Here is a 26395-nt window from a genome sequence, read left to right as displayed (position 1 = left end):
ACAGGACAGTGTCACCATGAACAGACTGCCAATGTCTGAACCCTCCACGTTCACAGGCGATCCAATAGAGTTCATTGAGTGGAAAGCTTCATTTACTGCACTCATTGATAAAAAGAACATATCACCTACAGACAAGTTACACTACTTAAAGAAATTTGTAGGAGGTTCAGCTCGACAAACGCTTGATGGCATCTTCTACAGAAACGACAGTGATGCCTATCAGGATGCGTGGGAACGCCTCAATCAAAGGTATGGACATCCTTTTATTGTACAGAAAGCATACAGAGAAAGACTAACAAAATGGCCAAAGATACAAACAAATGACTCAATAGGATTTAGAGCATTTGCTGATTTCATTCAAACATGTTATGAAGCTATGCCACACATAGAAGGTTTAAGCATTCTCAACGATTGTGAAGAAAACCAAAAACTTGTTCAAACATTACCGAACTGGGCAGCTGCAAGGTGGAATCGTCAGGCTACTCTGTACATGAAAGAAAATGGGAAGTTTCCAAGTTTAAGGCACTTCACTGAGTTCATGTCCACCGAAGCTGAGGTTGTGTTCAATCCAATTACGTCATTTCAGGCTCTTCACTCAACAGACTTCAATAAAATAACCAGCAAAGTTATCCAGAAAGAAAAAAGGCCCACATCCAGTGTTCTCCATACACAAGTGGTAACAGAGACAGAAAGCACAAAACAAAGGTCAAATGTTAAACCAACATGCATGCTCTGTCAAGACAATGGACACAAACTTCACAGTTGCCCGCAGTTCAAAGACAAACCACTCGAGGAACGAAGGAAATACGTAAAAGACAAAAGACTTTGCTATGGGTGTCTTAAACCCGGACATGGCGCAAAGGACTGTCGTTACAGACATGTATGTGAAATATGCAAGAAAAAACATCCTACCTGTCTACATGACTTTGACTATGACAACGACAAATCACAGACAAGCCAATTTCAAATGAGCACGGAACAGACTGCAACAACCCTGTCTCTCAATGCAAGAACCAATGAACAATGTATAAGCACCTCTATGATCGTAACAGTATGGGTTTCTTCAGAGCATCAACCAAGTAAAGAAAAGCTTGTTTATGCACTCTTGGACACTCAAAGCGATACAGTATTCATTGACCGTGATGTGTCTAACGATCTCAAAGCTAAAGCAACCCCAATAAGATTAAAACTTACTACAATGCTTGGTAAGGACGCAGTTGTGCCAAGCGAGCGTGTCTCAGGTCTAAAGGTGAGAGGATACAACTCTTCAGACATAATTGAACTCGCTCCTGCTTACACTAAAGACTGTATACCAGTTAACCGCTCTCACATTCCTTCCTGTGAAACGGCAAGACAATGGGATCATCTCAAGGTAATAGTAAATGAGATCCCCCCACAGCTAGAATGTGAAGTTGGGCTGCTAATTGGCTACAACTGTTCCAAGGCATTAGCTCCAAAGCAGGTCATCTTAGGATATGAAAGTGAACCCTATGCTGTCTGCACAGCATTGGGCTGGAGTATTGTAGGCCCCACTTCATCTCACAGTAACTCTTTTAGCATATCTGCTGTATGCCACAGAGCCACAATCAAGGAGCTTCCTTTAATAACTCCTGCTGACGCACTCAAGGTTCTCGAGTCTGACTTTAAAGATGATAACAAGGATAACAAATCAGTGTCTCAAGATGACATTCTCTTTCTGAATATGCTAGAGCAAAACATTTATAAAAACTATGAAGGACATTATGAAATGCCACTTCCGTTTAAGGAAAGACCTCTGTTACCAGACAATAAAAAAATGGCCATGGTACGACTTCAAAGCCTCAAAAACAAACTGTCAAAAGACCAAAGATACAAGGAACATTATGTAAAGTTTATGGACGAAGTCATAGAGAAGGGTGAGGCAGAGGAAGTTCACAATGAAGCGAAAGAAGGAGAAAGGTGGTATATTCCTCACCACGGAATATATCATCCTCAAAAACCAGACAAACTCAGAGTAGTCTTTGACGCCTCGTCTAAATACAAAGGAAACAGTCTCAATGATCATTTAATGTCAGGCCCAGATTTGCTGAACAATCTAATTGGTGTTCTAATGAGATTTCGACGACATCGAGTTGCATTACTATGCGACATTGAAAAAATGTTTCATCAGTTTTATGTACACGAAGCAGACAGAGACTATTTAAGATTTTTATGGTGGAAAAATGGCAACTTAGACACGGAACCCCAAGAGTTTCGAATGAAGGTACATCTGTTCGGAGCCACATCTTCACCAGGATGTGCAAATTATGGACTAAAACATCTTGCAAATGAAAACAAGACTCAGTTTCCCCTTGCATCTCAGTTCATAATGAAAGATTTCTATGTGGATGATGGTGTAACAAGTACTACAAGCATCAAGGAAGCTATTAAGCTCATCCAGGAAACTCGGACACTTTGTGCTTCAGGTGGCCTTAGACTCCACAAGTTTGTGAGTAATGACAAAACAGTGTTAGAAAGCATTCCACCATCTGAACGGGCCTCTCCACAGCAAGCATGTGACCTAGCGTTTAATGACTCTAAGCTTGAAAGAGCGCTAGGTATTCACTGGCACATTGACTCAGACACTTTACGGTTTCACTTTCGCCCCAACGATCAACCTGATACAAGGCGTGGCATTCTATCTATAGTTGCATCTTTGTACGACCCGTTAGGATTCATCTCCCCCTTTGTGCTCACAGGTAAAAGAGTGCTTCAAGAGACATGCAAACAAAGTACAAGCTGGGACGATTTTCTTCCCAGTGAATTAAAGCCAATGTGGAATAAATGGAAGGAAGACTTAAGAAACTTGGAAAAAATAACAATACCACGCTGTTATGTTCCTAAAGACTTTGGCCAAGTAGTAAAAGTTGAGTTACATCACTTTTCTGATGCCAGTTTATATGGTTATGGTCAGTGTTCGTATTTAAGATATATAAACGAAGATGCTAAGGTACATTGTGTTTTGGTTACAGCAAAGACCAGAGTTGCTCCTATTAAAGTAACAACAATACCCAGACTCGAACTGACAGCCGCTGTGATCTCCATAACTGCGAGCAACGTAATAAAGGATGCGCTGGGATTGACACAGATTAATGAATATTTCTGGACAGACTCTAAAGTAGTTTTGGGCTACATCAATAATGAGGCACGTCGTTTTCATACCTTTGTTTCAAATCGAGTTCAAAGGATAAGGCTCAACAGCACACCTCAGCAGTGGAGATATGTCTCTTCTGAACAAAACCCAGCAGATATCGCCTCCCGAGGCTCAAGTGCAAGTGAGCTCATTTCATCTAACTGGTTCAAAGGGCCACAGTTTCTGTGGGACAAAGAAATTCCTCCATCTGCGAAGATAGACGTAAACTTGCCACTTGGAGATCCAGAAGTAAAAAGGGCACAAGCACTGAACACCTTCAAAACAGAAAAAAAGAGTTTGGCAGACAAGTTAACAAAGTTTTCTTCTTGGTACAAAGCTACCCAAGCCATTGCTAGACTGATTCCTTGTGCCAAAGGAGATAAAACAACGAGTCATAGCACAATACAAGAAAGGCAAAATGCTCAAAGTGTTATTCTAAAGGACGTACAAGTAAAAGAATACGCAAATGAAATAAGGATGCTGAAACATGGAAAGTCTCTTCCTCATAAAAACAAACTGTTTCAAATGGACACTTTTCTCGATAGTGATGGACTCCTTAAGGTGGGAGGAAGGTTAAAGGATGCTTCTTTCTCTTCCTCACTGAAACATCCAATAATAGTTCCAAAAGGTCACCATGTCACTCAGCTTCTAATTGCTCATTTCCACGATAAAGTGCAACATCAAGGGAAAGGACTGACCATTAATGAGATCAGATCAAATGGAATTTGGATTCCTGGCATCAACAAAGCTGTAGCAAAGTTTATACACCAATGTGTAAAGTGTCGCAGACTCAGAAGAGGAATAGAACAACAGAAAATATCTGATCTACCAACAACACGTTTAGAGCCATCCCCACCGTTTACATTCTGTGGAATGGATTGTTTTGGCCCTTTCATAACCAAACAAGCTCGAAAGGTGCATAAATGTTATGGATTATTTCTTACTTGTCTATGTTGTAGAGCGATACACATAGAAATGTTAGACGACTTAACGACAGACGCGTTTATCAACGCGCTCCGTTGTTTTATAGCCATAAGAGGAACAGTCAGTGAGATAAGGTGTGATCAAGGAAGCAACTTCGTTGGAGCTAAAAATGAACTACAGAAAGCTTTAAAACAATTGGATTCAAACCGCATTACCACATTTCTGGCAGAAAAGCAGTGTGATTTCAAGATGCATACTCCTCATTCAAGCCACACTGGAGGCGTATGGGAAAGACAAATCAGGACTGTTCGAAGTATTCTACGCTCAACAGCTTCACTTTCTTCAGACAGGATGGACGATGCATCTTTAAGGACATTCTTTTATGAAGCAATGCTGATTGTGAACAGCAGACCTCTTACAGTGGATAACCTCAGTGACCCAAACAGTCCCAATCCATTGACTCCAAATCACTTGCTCACTATGAAGTCAAAGATAGCCCTGCCTCCTCCAGGTAAATTCATCAAAGACATTTATGCACGGAAAAGGTGGCGGCGGGTGCAATATCTAGCAGAGCAGTTTTGGTCACGTTGGAAAAAGGAGTATCTATCTAACATCGCAACAAGGCAGAAATGGCACACTCCAAGAAGAAACTTGAAGGTCGGAGATATTGTCATGGAAAAGATGGATGACTTACCTCGTAATGAATGGAGATTAGCACGTGTGATAAGCACAGTAACTGATAAAGACGGACTTGTAAGAAAAGTGAAGATTCGTTTTGGAAAATGGAAGATGGAGAAAGGACAATGTTCCAGCAAAGCTTCTATAGTGGAACGTCCAGTACAGAAACTGGTTCTACTATTAGAGACTGTTTGACTCTAAGAAATCATCATCACTCCACTTGTTAAGTTCTAATGATTTGGTGGGAGTGTAAATAACTTTGTTGATGTATGTATGTAATTGATTTTTTGTTTGTTTTGTCGTTTGATGTTTTGATTTAAAGAGGGTTTTGGAGGGGTTAAGGTTGCTAGGCGATATACCCGGGCTTCTAGCGGTAACTGTCTGTTGGCTGTTTTGGAGATAGTGCAGAGAGCGAGCATACGAGTCACAGTTGAGTGGAGATAACTAAGAAATAGTTCAACTAGGGTCCAGGCAATCAATTAACTAGCGCTTGGTTGATGAGGGAACAAGGTGGGTGTTTTGACGAGAGTATTGTATTTGTTGAACGTGATGTTTGTTTCAATATGAAATGGTGTTACTATTTGATTAACTGTCGAACAGTTGAAACAGTTAGAATACATTTTAGTTAATTTGTAATATATAAATGTTAGTTAATTAAATACATGTATTGTAAATGGAATGTTATTACATAAAGTAAGTCTTCTAGGTTAAGGAAAAAGGTTAGAACCACTAAGAATTACTAATGGTGTTTTATTTGTATGTTTATAGCTCTTATGGTGTGTTCATGTGTAAAGGCTGTTAAAATAAAGAAACGTGAACCATCAGTTAAAGAGACCATCTTTTCAACCGGGACGCTACAAACCATACTATCTGCCTCGGGTTTTTGTTCGCCACCATTGTTTACATTCCGCCGGGTGCTAACGGCAACGAAGCATCGAAGGAGCTCTATGACACCATTAGCTCACTGCAGAAGAAGCACCCGGAGGCGTTTTATGTGGTTGCAGGGGACCTTAACCATGTGAAACTGATGGAGACTCTGCTCAGTTTTTACCGGCATGTCATCCTTCTTACACTCTGGATTGTGTGTACATTAACATTCACGGTGCGTACAGAGCTCTTCCTCGCCCCCTTCTTGGCCTCTCTGACCACATCTCCATCTTGCTGGAGCCAGCATATCGTCCGCTGATGACACGGATCAGGCCAAGGAAGAAGACAGTCACTGTGTGACCCAGGGATACAGCCTGTGCCCTCCAGGACCATCATTATTACAAAAAGATTTAAGATGAGATATAAGGTAGTTTTAAAAAAGTGAACAACTTTAAATGCAAATATAATATTAAAGTGGTTAGTGTTTGCATCTCTCTCTGTCCTGGCTGTTTTTGTATTTTTGTTGGTTCACAGTTGTAATCTCAGGTAATTGTGTTTGGAAAATGTCAGCTGGAAGACTTCCTCTTTTTTCAGACAGAGAGTCACAAAAGAGAAACCTGAACCTTGGGGGACTCTTTATCTGTCTGTCACTATACTTGCCAAGTTTTTTTTTTCTTTTTCTTTTTTTTTTTTTACACAAGCTCAGTTTGATAAGGCCTTTGATAAGACAAGACGGTTGATTGTTGTCTCCAAGGTGTAGATTTTAAAGACTAAATTGTAACTGTTTATTTTTCTCTGACTGACCTATAACAGAGTGGGACCAGGAATGTAATGGGACCTATTTTTTCTTTTTAGCTTAGGTCCAAACTACACTTGCGCGCCGACAAGCATAAAGTTTGGCTTACTGTTGTGTGGATACAGTTGGCGTTTGGGCAAAAGGCCAAGAGTAGCTGCATCTGTATCCTTAAACTCGTCTGAAGGTGACTGCGGAGTGAAAGTACAGGAAGCGAGTGTGAAGTTTTTCCTCAGGAAATGGAGTCCATTTCCACTTGGCTCGCAGGCTGGACCGGAATTTTGTTTTGCGTAAGCACGGCGGGTCAAAAATAACGGAGTATAAAAGCAGGGAGCTCCAGGAGGCTGCTGCTCACACAGGCCCCTCAGGAGGACACGGGGGGAGAGAGAAAGCCAGAGCGCTGCTTGTCTGGCTCTGTTGCACTTTGTGGAATATGCTTTGAAAACGTAAAGCAAACTTGCAAGACACTGAACATGGGGTAGAAGTGTCATGTTTAATGTTAGGGTGTAAAAATTTTTTTTTTTTAATTCTTACTTGAAAAACAAAATTTCTTGAACGAGATATTACCTTTACTACTTTAATCTTGTAAGAAAGATTTTGAAATGATAATGGTTTTCTTATACCATAGCAATTGCAAAACTGTAACATATATATATATATATATATATATATATATATATATATATATATATATATATATAAAAAAAATAAATAAAAAAATAAAGGGAACATTTCATTTCACTTTAATTTTGTGTGTGGCTCCAAATCCAGGCCTCCATTGGTTAATAAATTTGATTTCCATTGATGATTTTTGTGTGATTTTGTTGTCAGCACATTCAACTTTGTACATAACAAAGTATTCAATGAGAATATTTCATTCATTCAGATCTAGGATGTGTTATTTGAGTGTTCCCTTTATTTTTTTGAGCAGTGTATATATATATATATATATATATATATATATATATATATATATATATATATATATATATATATATATAATTTTTTTTTAAATGCCAATTTTTTTTCCTCTTTATTTCTTCTCTCTCTGTTTCCTACTGTTACTTATCCACCTGTGCATTACCAAAGGAATGAACACCGGTGAATGCGTGCCTGGTGGTGTTTGGGGTTTCGGTGGGGGGATGTCATGAAGGAAACGTGTCGGCCAGTCCTTTGTTTACTCCCGGATTAACAGTCTTGTCTTGATGGGGCCCCCACCGCATCACGCGTTCCTGTTTGACAAAAACAGACGGAGATGATTTGAAGATGAATGAACGACGAGTTTCAGTTTGAAGTGACCGAAATGAAGCTAATGGGGGGAGGAGGGGGCTTTTAAACTGCTTAAGTTGAGAGGGGGGAATCGACTCGCGTCGTTTCTGCTTTTCTGCTTACCTGGACCAAAAAAAAACCCCAAAACAAAACAAAAACAAAAAAACGGAATACATAAGTAAATACATACATAAATAAATAAATGAACAAAATAAAAATCATGCCGCCTGTAAAAGACTTATTTTTTTGTTAAAGTTTTAAAAAAATAAATGAATAAAACTGTTCATTGGGCTGTACGCTTCTTCACAATGTAAGTGACCTGGATTTTATGTTTGCGTTTCAGGTTTGGAGTCGCCCTCTTGCTCCAGCCTCAAGGAAAATGTCAGGTTTCATATGAATGAAACTAATATGGATGTACCAATGCCTTCGGGGACGTCATGTTTTTTTTTTTTTTTTTTTTTTGGTAGTCATATCGTCAAAAAAATTTGACTTAATTCTGTTTCAGTTCCATACCTCTTATTTAAACACGTGCTCATATAAACTACAGGATATTTCTCGTTAAGTTCTTTTGCCACTTTGATCTCACTTGCTCAAGGAATTCCACTGTTTTTTTTTTTTTTTTTTTTTTTTAACTCGACGGGGGGAAGGTCGTGCATGCAGAAGTACATGTGCGTGCGATTACTGCAGCCGAGGCCACACCTCCCACTCTGAGTTACAGCGGCGGTATAAAAAGTCCGTCTGCGGTGTTGATACTCACATCCTGAATCCTGGAGCGCTCCCGAGCTGTTCATGCAAACCAGAACGTACGCTCTGCGTGTACAGATACGTCAAAGTCTTAAACTCGCATTGATTGTTTAAAAGAGAGAGAGAGGGAGAGAGGAAAAAAAGAGAGAGAGAGAGAGAGAGAGATAGACTTTCAGAATGGCTGTGGCTGAGGCACTGATGCCCGCCTTGACGTCGTTTCCAAATTTCAAAGCGATGGATAACGTAAGTAGAAGAATATTATCGTCTTTAAAGATTGGTTGATCACCAGCGTAGCATTTTCTCATTGTTTTTCCTGACATGAGCTTAAGTTATTAATTTATTTAATTGCGTTTATTTTCAGCTTTGCAACATGGATGAGTGGGTGAGGAGCGGTGCAACAGGTGGCACGGGCAGCGCGCGCATCGAGGTCGACTTGAGCATCGTTCACTCTCCGTCTGCAGCCCACAAAGACGACGACGAGCTCGGGAAGTTTCTGGACCTCGAGTTCATCCTGTCGAACACCATCTGCACCGACTCTACTGTCGGGAACAGCGACCGAGGGAGCGCGTCTCCCACGCAGCAGCACCAGTGCGGGTACTCTTTGCCGGACTCGCCAGAAAGCTGCGGCGGCGGATCTCTGCCAGACTGCACTGACCACCCGCCTTCTCACCTGGCTCAGGGCTACCCGGGCGTCGTCGGCGGCTTCGCGGAGTCGAGCCCCGTCCGCAGCCTGATGGCGGAGCTTCTTACGCCCGACATGAGCTATCCAGAGGAAGGCGCTCGGGAGAAAACGAGCAAGGCGAGGGACAGCTGCGAGTATACCGAGCTGCGGGCTTTAAACGGCCCTCCGCTCCCCCACGCGGCGTCACCTCCGTCCCCGCTTGGATACAAAATAAAAACCGAGCCCGGGGTGCAGTCGTGCATGGTAGCTGCTGCTGGAGCCTTTGCGGAAGGAGCGTATGACAAACACCAGATGCGCACACCCGCGGCTTTTACGCACCACCAGCCTCCCGTTGCGGCGCAGGGCTTCGGCGCGCACCAGATCCAACTTCAGGGACGCACAGACTGCACGCTGCAGCCGCAAATGAGGCCCCCCCACCACCATCATCATCATCTTCACCATCACGATCACGATCAGAACCAGCTGTCAAGCCAGTACATGAACGCGCCGTACCACCCGCATTACGCGCACCGAGGTGCACCACAGTTCCAAGGACAGTACAGCATGCATCCCCAGCAGCACCATCCCGCCGCCTCGCTGCAGGGAATGATGCTCACTCCGCCCTCGTCGCCTTTGCTGGACTTTTACGCGCACGACGAGGCCGGCTGCGTGAAGCAGAAGCGAGGCCGCAAGTCTTGGACCAGAAAACGCGCCGCCACGCACAACTGCGAGTTCCCTGGCTGCGGGAAGACGTACACCAAGAGTTCCCATCTCAAGGCGCACATGAGGACGCACACAGGTGAGCTGACCTTCGAACCTCGGCTTCTTCTCATCGGCGTTGCTGTGTTGTTGTTTGTGCAGCGCGCGGCGCCCTAATTTCTAAAGTTTTTGCCACAAGGTGGCGCTGCGCTGCAAATCCTAACTTCAGTTTGGCTTTTCTGTTCACCAGGTGAGAAGCCTTACCACTGCAACTGGGAAGGCTGCGGCTGGAAGTTCGCCCGATCCGACGAGCTGACTCGGCACTTCCGGAAGCACACCGGGCACAGGCCGTTTCAGTGTCACCTGTGCGAGCGCGCGTTCTCTCGCTCGGACCACCTGGCTCTCCACATGAAAAGGCACATGTAGGTCACTCTCAGCTTACAGACTCTCTTTATGGACCCTCCCGCCTCTCACCTCCAGGGTATCACTGTCAGCATCTCCAGAGACGCAGCACAGCAGGTGGCCAACTTCTAACTGAACTGCTATATATGGACGAAATGAAGCATTCACATATAGGAGCGTGCCGACCTGCGGTCATGATGTAGTTTATAAGAAGATGCAAAGTGGGAAATGGTGGAGATTTTATATTTTTTATGTTTGTTTTTTTACTTTCTACAAGTGCCTCATTTCTACCAAATCAAGTGCCTCTGGTGGTTTTTGTATATTTTTGTAAAATAAAATAAAATATGACAAACACTGGCTAAGTTATAGTAGTTTAGTATTTAACTAATTTCTTCCATCTGCCTTTGTTCTAAGTTATTGATAAGTTGGTGAGTGCCTTAGCCAGACTGCTTATTTGCTCACTGTGGGCCGGACCCAGGATTGTATACAAGTATATATATATATATATATATATATATATATATATATATATATATATATATATATATATATATATATATATATATATTTTTTTTTTTTTTTTTTTTTTTTTTTTCCCTAATTTTTACTAGTCTGTTTCTAAGAATAAGGTAAAATCAGGTCAAAGTTGCCATATTTTTCCTGAACATAACAGATGTCACCCTTGCATTGCATTGTGGGATCAGCCTGCGTTTTACTTTCAGTCTTATTTTTTATTTTTTTTGCTCATCCAAGCAAAAAAGAGCAAATTCAGGTACTATGCTAGTTTTCTACAGCGCTAACAGACACGACTTCCTTCAGCTCATCCACACATGGCTCATTTTGCGGGACTACGGTCAGGAATTAATGAATGAATGAATGTTGAGCGACTGCGTCTAAGAATGAAGTTAAACGGCTTTTACTTGAAACTAAAATGTAAGCTTGCATATGTACTGCTGATGGAATGCAAATGTTTTTCTATGCGCTCAAGGGCTTGGAATAATAAAAAAAAGTACTTTTACAATAAACACGCTCTCGTTTTTGCTCATTTCAAACTGACACACAAGTTTATATCTTTATTTAACTTTTTTCTTTATCTGCTCTTTTTGAAATCTCATGTTATTGAATCAAGCTAAGGTTTGAGAACCTTTAATTAACCACACTATTGCTTTGAACTTTTTTGTGAGTGTAAAAGGGTCAAACTGCTCTAACATATACCACAAGTTTTATTGTTAGTTGATGGAGTTTCATTGTACTTGTAGTGTGGAACAAGGACCAGTGGTGGTATGCTGGCTGCTTTCTGTGGCTCAATCAGCCATTTTCATGCTAACAAGAAGCAAATTAGCTGTAGTCCAGAACCAAGAACCAAAACAACCTTCACTGCATTGATCTCTAATAGATACTATTCAGGAGAATGCAGAATATTTTCAGGACACCATTAAAAGAAATCGAAGAACACCACAGCAAAGCCAAAACAAAGTGCTGGTAATCCACTTAATGCTGCTTTCTATTTAACTCAAGTCAGAACACTGAACCCGACTCTACCATGTTCTGACGGAGAACTTGACATGGTGTGATGTTGCACTCAGTAACCAGGAAAACCTGTAATAGTACAGAGTAATAACAATGGGTTTTATTTTATATGTACCCAAAATAATGAAACATGTTCACTCGTAGTAATATTTAATGTGATACAAACTGAGAGAAGGGCTGATAAATAGTAGCAGCAGCTTTCACTGTGTCTTAAGCACACAGCAGTCATAGTGGATTTTGAAGATGGAATTGGTTAGATTTGTAATTTCAGGGAATTAATAATAATAATAATAATAATAATTATTATTATTATTATTATTAATATTAATTATTATTTATTCGTTTTACCAACTAGAAAGTTGGAGATTTCTTAGTCTGTACAGGCTTTTATTTAACAGTAATCGGTCTGAGAATCGATCAGCTTCGTCGAAGGTGCCTCCGCTGCACATTCATACCAACGGAGGCGCCTCGCGCCCAACCTGGAGATTTTAACATCAAGTAACAACTGGTCGGATTCCCCCCCCCGTCTTAATTTGTGACAAATGACAGCAAGTGTATAACGTCCAGGTCTTTTCGGTGTACTACTTTAACACGTGATGCAAGTAAGTGGAAAATATTTCATATACCTAGAAGAACTGTAGCTGGTGAGTTGACCGGGATGCCTTTTAAAGTTCGCTTCGCTGCTTGTGCAATACTGCTCCCTAGTGGTCATCTAGTTGCGTTGTTCAGGTCAGTGAATTTTATTCACTGAAAAGTAACAATAGAGTCAAGACAGACTCTAAACAGTTGTAAAAAACAAAACTATTGACCAGTGTAACTTTGACAATAAAATGTTTCATGACATGATCCTTTATTTTGAAGTCAGTTCATGTCTCCGTTTTTCTATTGCATGTTTTTTGTTTTGTTTATTTCCGGATCAGAGATTAGTGATAATGTGTATTTCTCTTTATTAACCCTACATTTCATTATCACCATTATTTTTGAATTGGTCACATGTAATTATCTAATCCTAAATTTCATGTTTTCATTAACTGTAAACAGAAAATCACCATTAACAGAGATAAAGGCTTGAGTACGTGAGTATGTGCGTATTTAAAGTATAAAACACGTTTTACTCAGTAAATTAACTGAAGTACATTCAATTTGGAACAACATTCTTATTTATTGAATATGTCCAAACATAGTCTTTACCTATACTAGATAAACCTATTATGAACATAAATCAGAAATATTTTTACTTCATTTGGAATAACAAGCAAGAAAATTAATATTTGTAATTCTCAGGTATTGTATTTCTTTTTTTTAAATGACTATAATTTTTTTGTTTGGTTGCAAAATGCATTGTTAAAATATCACATTTTTCATATTTAAGTGCTGCAGATGAACAAACATCACATTTCACTTTCAAAAGTTTGTGGTACCACATCTGGTCTATCACTTGTTTTGGAGCATCACATCTTGATTACTAGGTATTAATGTTGTTTTTATTTCAACAACCACTTCTTCAGTGAAATCTCATTTTATTCCAACAGCTGCATTTCTTTCTGAAAAAAAAAAAAAAAAACATTGACAGGAGTAAAAGAGAGTTTTTTCTTAATACTTAGTTTGCCCACTAGATGTCCCTCTTGATTTATTCCCACTGCAGCTTCTGTTGTAAGCCTCCTTGACGTGCTTCATGCTTGGTATATTTAAATCAGTCAGTAACAAGGACAAGTCCTGATGTTTTAATTAGGTTACACCAAAGTACAACTGAGTCCTGAGTTTTTGAAGTCAATCGCTTGCATCATATGCCAACTTTTTTTGTGACTATTCATCATATTGTTTAAAATATAGGCTGTACAGATGAGTTTGGGGCATGGAAGTCACACAAAATCACTCATTTTCTGAATGGAGCGTAAAGATTTTTCCTTTGTCCTGCCTTATTCCATTCCCAGACAACATTCAGATTGTTTTCCATGTTAATTTCTACTTTGCTCCGGGTAAAGTTGAAAGTTTGTGGAGAAGTCAGGAGCTGTTTTTGAGCAATTAATAATAATAGCAGTACCAGGTGACTCAGCAAAGAAACTGGGTTTAATGGGAATTTAAGCCTTTTAGTTTCCTAATTTAATGTTGAACCCTGAAGGCACCATTCCAAGATCAGTTGCTTGGATTTTCAATTATTAATATCTGGGGATATTACTTGGGGATATCTCCTTCGTTCGTGTCTTGTCATGTTTGCCAAAGAGGTCAGCGAGCAACAGTTCAGCAGGTAAAAAGGGATCCATTTCACAGATTTATTAACTAGTTAATATGTACAAAGTAAATTATGCAGCCTTGGATCTGGACCCCAGGAAGTGAGCTGAAGAATCCAGTTGAATAAATGAATCCTGAGAGCTGTCTCGCTTAAATCAATCAATCAAGTTTATTTGTTGAGCACCTTTCAGTGACAGGCCAGTTTCATCATGAAAACACCATAAACACGTCAACAGGTGTCAAAAACCAGTAACAGGTATTGCATCATTAGAATCATCATATGTTGGTCAAGGTTCAGGTGATTATGGTTCAAATGCAACTTTAAACAGGTGTGGTTTTATACCTAATCCAAAGGAACTCAGAAAACTCAGAAATTAAGTTTCACCGCTGAGTCAGTGGTTTCAGCTGTTTTGCAGTTTTCTGGAAGTTTGTTCCAGGTGTGTTCCAGCATAAGAGCCGAATGCTGATTTTCCATGTCCTTTCAGTGATTTGCAAACTAACAATGGTATCTTTAAGTATATTCTCTGAGCTACAGGGAGCCAGTGTCAGGACTTCACATCTGGGATTATATGCTCTATCTTTCTGGTTTTAGTGAGAATGTGAGCAGCGGCATTTTGGATCAGCTGCAGCTGATTTTTCAGGCAGAACTACGAAGGTACTGCTGAGGTCATCCATGAAGCTGAAGATAAATGCATGTGTGAGTTTCTCTAGATCCTAAAATGTTCTTCAGGTGGTAGAAGACTGACTTTATAACCGTCTTTATGTGACTCTCTCTCTATCTCTCTCTGTCTCTCTCTCTCTCTCCTATATCTCTTCTCTCTCTCTCTCTGTCTCTCTCTCTTCAAGAATGAAACAAACAGATTCCTATAGAAAAAAGAAACAATCAGTACTGGAACTATGAAAGCTTAACACGAAGACACTGAGGGATGAACTGGTAAGAGAACAATCCAGTCTCTGTCTGAGGGAGCTGGTTTTCTTAATGAGCTACAATCAACCAATCAGCTGCACTATGGCATGAAAAAAAGAGAAGAGAGTCGAAAAACCTGCATACAGGCAAGTGGATGTGACACGCTGGAGCTTTAAAATGCTTCCAGAATAAATTTTGACAGCGTTTTTGTGACTTAATGGGCTCTTTAGCAATTGGATATCAGAGAACACGAGTTGTTGTTGATTTTAACTCCCATTAAGCCCAGTTTCACCGCTGAGTCAGCTACCTGAGTGTCCACCTGAATATTAAGTGTCAACAAAATGTCACACCGCTGAAGCCATGTTAGCACAAAATGTGCTCACAAAGACGGAGCTCCGTTTTTCCCACTGCTTTTCATTAATCCACCAGCTGGATATTTACAGTAAGACATCACTTCATTTATCATGATCGCTTTTAGAGGAATCCTAAGAAAATCCTAAGAAATTTTTAAAATAATAATAATAATAATAATCAAAAAACCCTTTAAAATCATACTTTTTATAACTTTTTTCAGTCAAACTAAATTTTGAAACAGGACCATTTCTATGCCTTAGAGCTTTGCATAAAGATTCTCTTCATGGTTTACCTGAGTGGTAATAATGCTTTAGTATTCTGCAGATGTTCTCTAGTGTGTGCAGGGAATGTGTGTGTTGTCAAGGAGGCGAAGCCATGTGGGTGCTTGTAGCTGTGGGCTGCTGGGTTTTGTCAACAGTCACCAGGTCAGAAGTCGTGAGTCTGGGCAGAAACCAGCTGGTACCAGTGCGAGTGCTTGAATGCGGCCGGCCATCGTACGCTAAATAGCTCCGCCGCAGCAGAACTACACATAAACATTCTCGGCTCACACATTTAAATGTTTGAACAGGAAGCAGGAATTTTGATGAGGATTTCTCCTGAAAACGTGGACGTGCTCTGAGTGGGTCAAACAGAGGACATGGGAAGACTTCTTCCAGTAGCAGACGGAGAAGGTGACTCTAAGGTGTCACTAGAGAAGAGTGCAGCCTGAGGTTGATTTCAGTTTCAGCGTCCTTGAGATGAGCCACATTTCACTATGATTACTGTGGGATCTCTCAATATGTGCATTATACAATGCACACATCGATGCTGTCGCTACAATAGAAAATACATCAGTGTGTTTACATTTTTAGGATGGAAATCATAAAAATGATTTGTTTTTACAATTTTTTTTTATCATTTATTCACTTGTAACAGAGTGGAAAAGTGGGGAAAAAAGTGAATTAGTTGTTTTTGTCGTCGTTTTCAGCTGAATAAACTGTTCTTCGGCAATAAAAAAAACAATATAAGGTGAAAAATAAAAATAATTGCTGCAATATTGTAAAAGTGTGCACACTGACAAGCCAATATTTTGTTGCAACATGTCCTGATTCTTTCTTTCTTTTTGGTAGAAGAATTCCTGTCAGTTTCTGGACTCATTACATAACAATATTTTCCCGCTCATTAACCAGCTTTTGTTTCCTTATTTTTATTATCATTTGGATGTATGGTTGAACTGAAGGTGGTGGTGAAAAAAAAACTTTTCAATAAAAGACATAAAATAGGATAGGAACTCATTTTTGTTTCAAAGTAAGACCGTTAGACCGTTCTGTCCAGTAACATTTTCCATTTCCATTTCAATCCTAGTGCACGTCGTTGAGACCTACACATGTCCTCCCATCTCCTCCCAAATGCGAAAAACAACAAGTGAATTGTCTACCGAAAACCGAACAGGTGGCAAACCAGCGCTGTAAAACAAACTGTTTTCAACTTCTATAAAGCTTCGGTAATGATAAAGTGTTCAAATCGTAAAATCAAACCATTTGCACGTCTACTGCGTTTCTCACCGATACCAGTTTAGAATGATGACATTTTGAAGTCCTTCTTTCAATAAATACATTTTCGTTCTTGTAATGAGAAAAATATATATTCTCGTATTTATTCTCATAGAGTTTTTGCAGGATTTAATTACGAAAAAAAATAAAAATCTAGTTGCATATTTAGGGCTCCTTTGTTGTTATTTTCATGGCTTTGCTGTGAAAAACGCCCTCCTGCCCCCCCCCTCTCTCTCTCACCCGCAGCCTCTCCAGCAGTTGTTATGCCGACGCATGTCTCCTCCTCCTCCTCCTCATCCTCCTCATCCCTCCAACCTGATCGGTACTGAGAAAAAGGTAAAGTCCCCGTCTGCATGCCAGAACCTCCGAACTGTCTCCATCCATTTAAGTAAAGTGTTTTATCATTATTATTATTACCATTCCTCACACAGCCACTATTCTTTTTTTCCCACTTTTTTATTTTATTTTTTTTTAAAGAATTTCCTTCCCCATCAGGAAGTCCCGAAGCTTCCACATCTCCCCACCGCACTGAGCTACCACACCTGTCTGGAAGCATCGCGTTTTGCTCAGCTGAGATCTGAATTCGCATCGTGGCTAAAGCGAATTCAGACCTTTTTGTAGTAAGGTTGGAGAAATAAAACAACAACAACAACAAAACAAAACAAAACAAAAAAAAAATCACCGGGGTGACGGGAGAGGAATCGTTGCGGCATGCTTCCGTGACAAAAGAAAGAGCAGCGGATGCATTGTGAGCACGTGCGCCTCCACTCTTCCTGCTGTCTGGTGACGGTCTTGGTCTCACCATCATCAACGCGGCGCGGCGGCAGAAACGCCGGCGCGATTACCACCACTGTTTATTTTTTCATTTATTTATTTATTTTTTTTACATTTCGTCTTGCAAAAAATATATGGAGGAGTTTTGTTAGCATTTATGGGGGGTGGAAGAGAGGAGAAACTGGAATCCTGGCTACTGCAGATCGATACCCGGCAACTTGACATCATTTGTCCTCGGAACTTTCAGGTAAAGTGATGCAGACGCATCAGATTTGGGAGCCTCAGTTGGACAGAGAGCCCTCACATGTTACTGACCCCCCGCCACGGCTGGTTTGGATTAGAGAAAGAAATGGGAGGGGTCAATAGGAGGAAGAGGTTTTGTTTTTTTCTAATGGGGTCTGTTTTTTTTTTTTTTTTTATCGGCGGGAAGAAATAAGTCGCGTGTTTGAGCAGAAGTGAAGGGCGCGCGCCGCTCCTCCGCACACAGTAACATATCTCTGATCAGAAAGGGATAAAGGGGGTAGGTTTGGTTTCAGCTCCGGCGTGTTTGCAGCTCTGTCGGTATGTCTGCACCTGTAGCCGCAGCGTGTTAAGATCAGATCAGCGTCGTGCTTGGATGACGTCTGTGTTGTTGTCATTATTTTCAGGGTTCATGTTTAAGGAGGAAACACGTGGCACTGCTATAGTGAGATCCCATTCATGATCACTGTTCACTATGCAGACAGTGAGGGGAGCTCTGAGGAGGGGGATTAGTGATGAAGGGAGGGGGGCTTGATGGAAGATTTTTCTTTCCACACTTCCTGTCCTGTCAAACACTTTATTTAAACATTGAGCTCTATCATAAGTCACACAGTAATAATATAATTAGCCACTGATCAGATTATCAGTAAGTAATAAGTAGGGAATTATCAATAGCAATTCCATATTAATGTTAAAATTATGCACTTACCACTACTATACTAGGTGCACATTGCTAGAACCAAGTTTTAGAAGATCCTTAACCTTCAACAATGTGTCTGAAACATCGGTCTGAGATTACTGGAGCTTCGTGTATTTAGACAGTAGCACACTATCGTCATAAAGTCACAGGTATGGCCAGCAGCAATATTCTGGGAAGTTGTGGTGGTTAAACACCACACCCACATCAGAAACCCATCATCAACCTGACCCACTGATTGAGTGCTGTCGTAATGTTTACGTCAAATTCTGACCTTACCGTCTGAAGTCGAGAATTGACGGACCAGACAACATTTTGGCCGTCTGTCATTGTCATTCTTGGTGACTGTAGGCAAAGTACAGCCTCAGTTTTCTGTTCTCAGCCAAGTGTTCAAGGTCTGCTGCATTGTTCATTCAACATAACTTAGTTGTGATAAGTTGCTATTTCAGCTGTACGGTTTCATCCTTCACTTGTTCGCCCGTTCTCTGATCGTCAAACAAAGCGTTGTTGTCCACACAACTGCTTCTCGTTGGATGCTTACTCTTTTTCTGACAGTTTTTATTTGTTTTACCTCGACGTGGTTGTGCATTGAGAAAATCCAGTAGATCAAAAATGTTCTCAAACACATCAGCCAACTGGCCCGGCACCAACAACCGGTGAAAGTTCAAAGAAGTGAAAGTATTTGAAAGTGTGATTATTCAGTCACTGAAGTCTCCCTTTCTTTTCCTTTCTGATGGTGAGTTTAATCTACCATGTTACTGGTTGATCTGGCATGTGTAGAAAGCAGTTGAGCAGGTGTACGAACATTTTTCTCGATGTTGGTGACATTTTTTTTTTTTTTTTAATGACCATAGAACTCAAATATGGGAGAAAGTCCTGTTGGGGACAAAAACAAAATTTTGAGTATTTCCTTGCAGTTTGTATTTCAAGAACTCAATAGGTAAAAAATTTTGTCCTAATTAAATTATAAATCTCCACCTGCATTAACCGCCTGTACCAGATATGAACCATTTTTTAATGTAGTTAGGTGCCGCAAACGTTGCAGTGGTGGAGATTTATTGGCATAAAAATTTCCAGTTCTCTAGTAAAGCCCAACTTTTCTTCCGTCAATACATCAAGCTAGAAGGGATTCTCGTTGCCTCTGACGGCTGTGAATTTAACAAGCGGAATTAATTCTTAATCCTCTGAAAGTGGTCAGGACTGGTGGATGTCACCGAGCGTAGTTTTTTCCCATGACCTGGATCAGGACAGTTTTCACAGCATGGCTCTCAGACATTTCAGTGTTGTTTTTTGCCAAGCGTTTGTCCAGACATGTCTGGACGTCTGGAATTCCCAAATGCTGCGGCATTTAGAGTGTTAGGAGGGAGGAGGGACGGAGTTGCGCAGACAGCAAAGCAGAAGATGATTAAAAAAGACAATTTGTGTGTCAGAGGTGTCGAGGCGCGGCCGTGTCGTGACGGTCTTCGCCCAGGAGGATGTTGCTTTAATCTTCAGGTCTTCAGATTTAAGTGGCTTTCATTTGAGGTGACAATTCTGCTAGATTTTATACGAAAGATCTTAGTTTCTAATAAACAGAGAAAGAGATGTGTGTGAAGCCGTGTTTTATCTCCAGCCACCACTAGAGGGCAAGAACGTACAGCTAAGCTTTGCCCTTTGGTTTGCACTCTGGACTGCAATGGTTCAAGGATGTTTTATAGTTTTAGCAAAGCTGCTGCCTTATCAGACAAGATGCAGAAATTATTTCTTACAGCCATCAGGCATACCTGATCTGAGCCACAGATGCAAATGTGAAGTGAAATAAGGTGCAGTAAATTATTTAGTAGTTTTGTTTTAAAGAAATGTGGTTGAGTATAGGTTAGGGTCATTAATATGATTAATTAAAAATGTACCCCCGCCCTCATTCATTCATTCATTCATTCATTCATTCATTCATTCAAATAAAGTCCTGAAATCCCTGCTCGTATCTGATGTATGGGTTGATATTATGGAAAGTAGGGTGGGACTTTAAGTTGAGACAAATGTGGGGAAGTTTTTTGTTGTTGTTTTTTTTAATAATATGAAATTTTAAAAAGATGAGACTGTCTATATTTGCAATCGCACTCATCTATAATGTCTTTGATTTTTGTCTATAAAGATGTAATAAATATCTCCATTTACTTTACAAACAGAAACTATTTCTAATTGGTAGGTTCAGTGGTTAATGCCTCCAGTTCTGTCTCATGTTGTGCATTTATAGTCTATGCGTTTTCTTTAGTTCTAACTTTTTAATCTTGGAATTTCCTGGTTCCCGTTTTAAGTTTTGGTCGTGTTCCTTCTTGTTTCTTTTTCTAAATTTCCGACTCAGTTTCTTGTCGTCTTTCACTTTTACTTCATCAGTTTGTCATTTTCTGCAGTGTTTAGGCTTTGCATTTTTTCTTTTGTTGTTGACAGATATTTTTCTTACATCTAGATAATTTAGAATATCACTGAAATGTACTTCACCTAGAAAACATATCCTCATATATTGCACATATCTGTTACACAGAGAGGATACAGTTCAAGCTTTTTTTGTAAAAAATAAAAAGTATGATTATGACTTCCAGTTAATCAAAACCCAAAATTTAACTAATCTGAAAATTAGATTGATAGGGCAAAGAAAAAAAAAATTATGTCAAGCACTTGCCCTCTAGTTCAGAAAACCCTGACCTACACAATCAAGAAACTGGTGGCTGTTCACAGAGTGCACTATCGAATCAAATTAATGGAAAGTCAAGTGGAAGGAAAGAGTGTGATGGAAAAAAGATGGCTAAATAACAGAAATAACCACAGGGTTGGAAAGCTTGTTTAAGAGTTCAGGGAGATTCACAAAGTGTTGACGACAACTGAGGTGTGGTATTGTATGTGTTGTAGCATGAACTAGAGGCAGTTTCATAAGCTCCTTACCTAGGGTGTGGAGAAAAGAGACTTGGTATTCAACTGTCCAAAGTCCTTTAGGTTCAGTGTGTAGTTTCCTTAGGCCTTGATGATTCAGGATCAAATTCTTTTTCTAAGTTTGGTTTCATTAGATCCTACCACATCCACGTTCGACCAGGTTTAGGCTTTGGTTGGTTTTAGCCAGATTTAGTGTTTCCTTTACAAACATTTCCTTCCCTATTCTTTTGTCCAGACACATAGAAGACATATTCACCATTATTCCTGCAACTTGTTTAACATTACTGTCCAGCTCTTAGAAGCTTTCCTGACCAGATGTTTTTTTCTTCTTCTTCTTTTCCTTCTTTTAGTTTAAGGGTCTGCACACCTATGCAGTCAAGGAACTGGTTGGTATTTTTACATGATTTTTTCAGTTGAACAATTCAGGAAATACTTAATTTTAAAGGTGGTAAGGTTGATTTGTATCGGTGTCATTTTAGCAAGAGTTAGCAGTCGTACCATAATATATATGTATTTTTAATGACTTTGGTAATTGTTTGAGTTGTACTTGTATTTGGCTGTTAGTCATTCACAGATTCCTTCTCTGACCACTTCTGTTCTCTCTGATTGCCACAGGAATTGGTTTCCAACCCAACTTTGTCTGATCATTCTTCCTCCAGTGACTCAATTCTCAATACAAGATATTTTTAGTTCCTCTTGTTTTCTGGTTAGTGCTCAGAGTGAAAGCAAAAGTTGCAAGCTTTGGAACAAATTATGCAGCTAATCAAGACAAATTTCTCACTTCCTCATACCTTCTGTTGCGTTTCTGCTGGTGGTTACTGTGTCTCGTGCTTCAACGCGTTTGAGCTTAAAAGTTGTAGAGTACTTCCTAGTATTGAATACCACTTCTTTTAATACTAAAATGACAGTTTGGATGCTGAGTCAAACATATGTTAAGAAAGAGCTTTAAAATATTACAGAATAAAATAAAATATTGGAAATAATTTGAACTAATCTTAGATAAAATACTGAACTAATAATGGTGAAAAGAAGGGAAAATATTCAGGGCACTGATTAGCATTATCCTCAGTAATATCCCTTTAAAAGAGATTTCTTCAAATGAATCGATACTTTTTTATACTTTACAAATGTATCCAATTTTTCTGTATGTTTTGGGAAAAAAGTATATTGTAGAAATGTCTTTACAAAATTACCAGTGGCAAACAAATCCTACTAGTCCTACATGTTGATCGTTACTGAACAATTGGCCACTATTTTGTACTTTGTAAAGTTCCTCATAGTAGAAATCCACAACTTATTGAAATCTCATAGCTGAAATCTCACACCTTCCTTGGGCATAAATACCATATGTCACAGAGACCCTTCCCTCTTAGCCACTCTTCATAATGGAAAGGCAAGAGGACATCCTGTTCAGGTCAGGCAGGACATCCTGTTCAGGTTAGGCAGGTGGGTGTCGAGCGCCATAAACCAAGAGACTGCAGATTAAAATGAGACTCTCACGTAAACTTCTCCATATCTACAGTCAGAGAATTATATTAAAAGTTAAGCTTTGATAAACAAGATTGGACGATGCTGGCACTAAGCACAGAGAGAAAGATGGTTTGATTGGCGTTCTGTATTTGAATTAGTTTGTCTTTGATCGTGACAGTTCTGATGTTCTGGTTTGGTTACTGTTTCAGGGCGAAGGGTTATTTTTGGTTGACATATGCTTGTGTTTTTGTCATAGCTCTATAGATCATGTAGATAGTGCTACATGATTGCTTGTGATTTGAAACACCACACCTCCTGTTGTCTAAATGACGCCTCTCTCTCTCTCTATCCAGTTGTTTTGTCCGCATGTGTAGATTGTTTGGATGTATAAAGGAATTAGACTGACCAACATCATTTGGTGGCGTAAGCACTGAAGAATCTAGCTCAACCGCAAAATGATGATTGTGCAAGTACTTTTGTTGACTTGGTAGAAATTGAAATGTTGAGAGAGTGACAGAACAGATAGAAAGGATTTGCAAAAACTGGGGAGATACTCTGTCTAAAAACACAATACTCTGTCTAGCTAATCCCCGCCAATGCAGCTGAAGTTAGCATCTTCCTTGGAGCATTTTGTCATTGCTAAGCTACAATGCATTTCAGTTTTGTATTGAATCTGTATGGCGTTTAAACATACCGCTCCAAAAATCTAAGCCACTATTACAGATATATATAAATAGATCTTTTCTGCCACTCTCTCAACTTTTCAATTTCTTCCAAGTCCCAAAAACAAAACATAGAGGATTTTAGATTTCCCTAGAAATATTGTTAAACTTCTATTAAACCCCATTCTCATCTGTGATGTGTATCGTTTTGAGCCATCAGATGGAAACAGCTCCGAATGCTTACTGACCTCATTTAGTTTTCGAAAAGGCTGTCCTTACTGTAATCTTACAATTTTTAAAATTCTTTTATTGTTTGCAACGAACGGCTGAAAATAAGCCTCACGTTGGCTTCTGCGCTTGCAGTCCTGGTGGATTCTTGGAGGTATATGAAAATCATTAAAATTTTACTACAACGTCATTTTTATCTTTACCGTTCAATCCCATAATTTTCCCATTTCCGTTGCGGTGTTGACGGAATTAGTTCGTGTTTTTTTTTTTTTTCCCCAGCTTTCCCAAAGTGATTCCAGCTTTGCCGCCTCTGTTTCACATGGTCCTGAACAAAAGCTCAAGCTTAGTTAGGGCTGCTTTGAGTGCCGCGTTAGTTGTACTTGGCGTCACATACGTACACGAGTAAGGCTGTCTATCGCAACCAAACAGAACTTGTGGAGTCCCAATCTTACTGCCTCATATTGACCTCATTGATTATAGACACAGCTACTTTGTGAGGCCAACAATATGACGCATTGTAAACATGGCGAGCAATAAAAGGTGGCCGCTTTGTTTTCTGCAGGCTGCTTTGTTGTACATTGTGTCAGGGCCGGGAACTGGAGGCTCTCACACTGACTGACACAGTGCATATGCAGATCGCAAGAACAGAATGTATGACTGTCAGTGCGATGTTGCAACTCCCCGTGAGACAAGTGCTATATTTAGCTTAACTCGCATGTCTCTTATATTGTTGGCCTTGATTATCGAGCAGCAGAAATTAAAAATAGCAATAATGCTGTCTATCGTTCTGCTGTATACTTCTCCTTATTTTACATAAAGTAACACTTGTTCAGCTTTATCTTTTCTACATTTGGATTGATGTATTTCTGTTTTTTTTTGTCATCTTATGCAGGAGTTTAAGAAAGTACATAATTTCCAGCAGAGGTATGAAAAATATGGCTTTCCCTGCCTTTGCTACAGTGTTGATTTCTGGTTTTGTCACCGTTTATACAAGATTTTTTCCATAAGGTTTCAAGGGAAATGATGATGTATGTAGAAAGAAGAAGGTGTATTTTTTTTCTTGTACAGCCACTTTTTTTTTTTTTTTTTTTTTTGGCAAATTCTGCTTAAGTCAGCACATTGCATGGTTTAAACACAGACAAAAAATTAATGTTTCAAAAACGAAATGTTAATCCTTCCAGGAATGTTTAAGATATGTGTATACCAAAAGTACAGAGTAAAACTATTCGCTTGTCTGCCTTCATACATATGAAGTGGAGTGACATCCCTTTCTTAATTCATGTGGTTTATTATGTCAGGCCACTCTTATACTCAACTCCATTGGAAAGCCTTTCTGTAATATCTTGGGGTGTGTTTACGGGAGCTTTCGACCATTCTAAGCATGTTTTTGAGGTCAGACACTGATGTTGGACAAGAAAAGGGCTACCTTGGCGTTCAGCTCTAGTTCATCCCACCATAGGGTCAAAGTCAGGACTTCGTGCAGTTAAATTTCCAATACCTGACTTGCTCGTTCATGTCCTTATGAGCCTTAGTTTACACATTAAAGCAGAGGTCCAGTCAAAACAAGAGGACACCATCAACAAATGGCCCACTTTCATATAATAGTTTAAAAGTGACCTGAAGCATCGACTTTTCTTTTCGATGAAACAGTATGATCTTTGGGTTCATACCCAAAGATCTGTCCCCGATAAAACTCTCTGCAACAAACATTACACCAGACACGATTCAGACAGGCAAGTGACTTAAGTTAACTTGAGACAAGGTAACAAATTGTTTGGAATATTTCTCAGTGGATCCAAATTTACAGCTATTTAAGTTTTTTTTCTTCTGTTCAAGTAAAACCAATGCAATTAGAAATAATCACTGGAGTCTAAGCATAAAACTCAATTTAATTTGACACCGTATGTTGTTATTTTTACTTAATCTAAGTTATTGTAAATCATTGATTTTTATTAAAATGTAACCTTGCTTTTTCAACTACAAGATTTGACCCTAGATCAGGGCCGGCCCAAGGCAAAGCAAACTAAGCAGGGCCCCAGGGCCACTAAGGGGCCCCCCCTCAGTGGAGCAAATTTTATTTATTTATTTTTTGTAATCATTTCTGTCATAATATCAAAAACACAATTTCACTATAAAGTGATTTGTTTTTACAATAATATATATTTGATAATGTTTGTAGAAATTATTACGTTATTGATAAAAAAAAATGCTTTTGGGGGCCCCTGGTGGCCATGGTAGGTACCGCATGCTTCGCCGGTATCATGATCTGCCGTGCAACGTGGAGAGCATCCAAACGTCCAACGCTCCGGTCAGAAGTTAAGTTAGCAAAACAATGTCTCAAAAAAGGACTTATCCATCAGGGAGGGAGAAAAGAAAGAGGAAGAATAGAAAAAAGCCAAGATAAAGGTTTGTTTTAATGTGCCTTGGTAACGTAATGTAACGCTGCTAATAGAAAATTAGCTTGATAGCAACCTGGAACGGTCCAGTTCAACAGCCAAACATTTATGCTAGGGTCTTTGTGTTTATGTGAAACTTGAGTTTAAACTTTAAATGAGTTGATTCTCATGGTTGGCTCTGTATATTTCTCAGGTATTTTTGGCTTCAAAACGCCGTTTTTGATAAGGTTTGATAATAATTAAAACGTCTCAGTGTTTGACATTGTCTAGCAAAA

At 39.7% G+C, this 26395-nt stretch overlaps 2 protein-coding genes across 2 annotated transcripts in view; both read left to right on the top strand.

The window, feature by feature from the left end:
• The first annotated feature begins 7980 nt into the window (after positions 1-7980).
• klf17 (Kruppel like factor 17) lies at positions 7981-10545 on the top strand. The gene is made up of 3 exons (XM_088014778.1): positions 7981-8669; positions 8788-9886; positions 10037-10545. Exons 1-3 carry the CDS (start codon positions 8604-8606, stop codon positions 10210-10212), a joined length of 1341 nt encoding a protein of 446 aa, XP_087870904.1. The 5' UTR covers positions 7981-8603; the 3' UTR covers positions 10213-10545.
• A 5763-nt stretch (positions 10546-16308) lies between these two features.
• Positions 16309-26395, top strand: part of slc6a9 (solute carrier family 6 member 9) — a 72806-nt gene continuing 62719 nt past the window's right edge. Inside the window, exon 1 of the mRNA XM_088014498.1 lies at positions 16309-17764. The gene's annotated coding sequence lies outside the window, so the exon portion shown is untranslated. The remainder of the gene's footprint in view (positions 17765-26395) is intronic.

The sequence above is a fragment of the Poecilia mexicana genome, unplaced genomic scaffold, assembly GCF_051168715.1.
Source record: "Poecilia mexicana isolate PSO_F unplaced genomic scaffold, ASM5116871v1 scaffold_17, whole genome shotgun sequence".
In the NCBI taxonomy this organism is placed as follows: domain Eukaryota; kingdom Metazoa; phylum Chordata; class Actinopteri; order Cyprinodontiformes; family Poeciliidae; genus Poecilia; species Poecilia mexicana.
The sequence above is the reverse complement of the archived record's forward strand: the minus strand, read 5'-3'. Positions and strand labels throughout refer to the sequence as shown.

Bases quoted from the DNA above. Each gene is read 5' to 3' on its own strand.
- klf17 (XM_088014778.1), top strand. From the start codon at position 8,604: ATGGCTGTGGCTGAGGCACTGATGCCCGCCTTGACGTCGTTTCCAAAT. The intron at 8,670-8,787 runs GTAAGTAGAAGA...GTTTATTTTCAG, and splicing joins ATTTCAAAGCGATGGATAAC to CTTTGCAACATGGATGAGTG. The intron at 9,887-10,036 runs GTGAGCTGACCT...TCTGTTCACCAG, and splicing joins GCACATGAGGACGCACACAG to GTGAGAAGCCTTACCACTGC.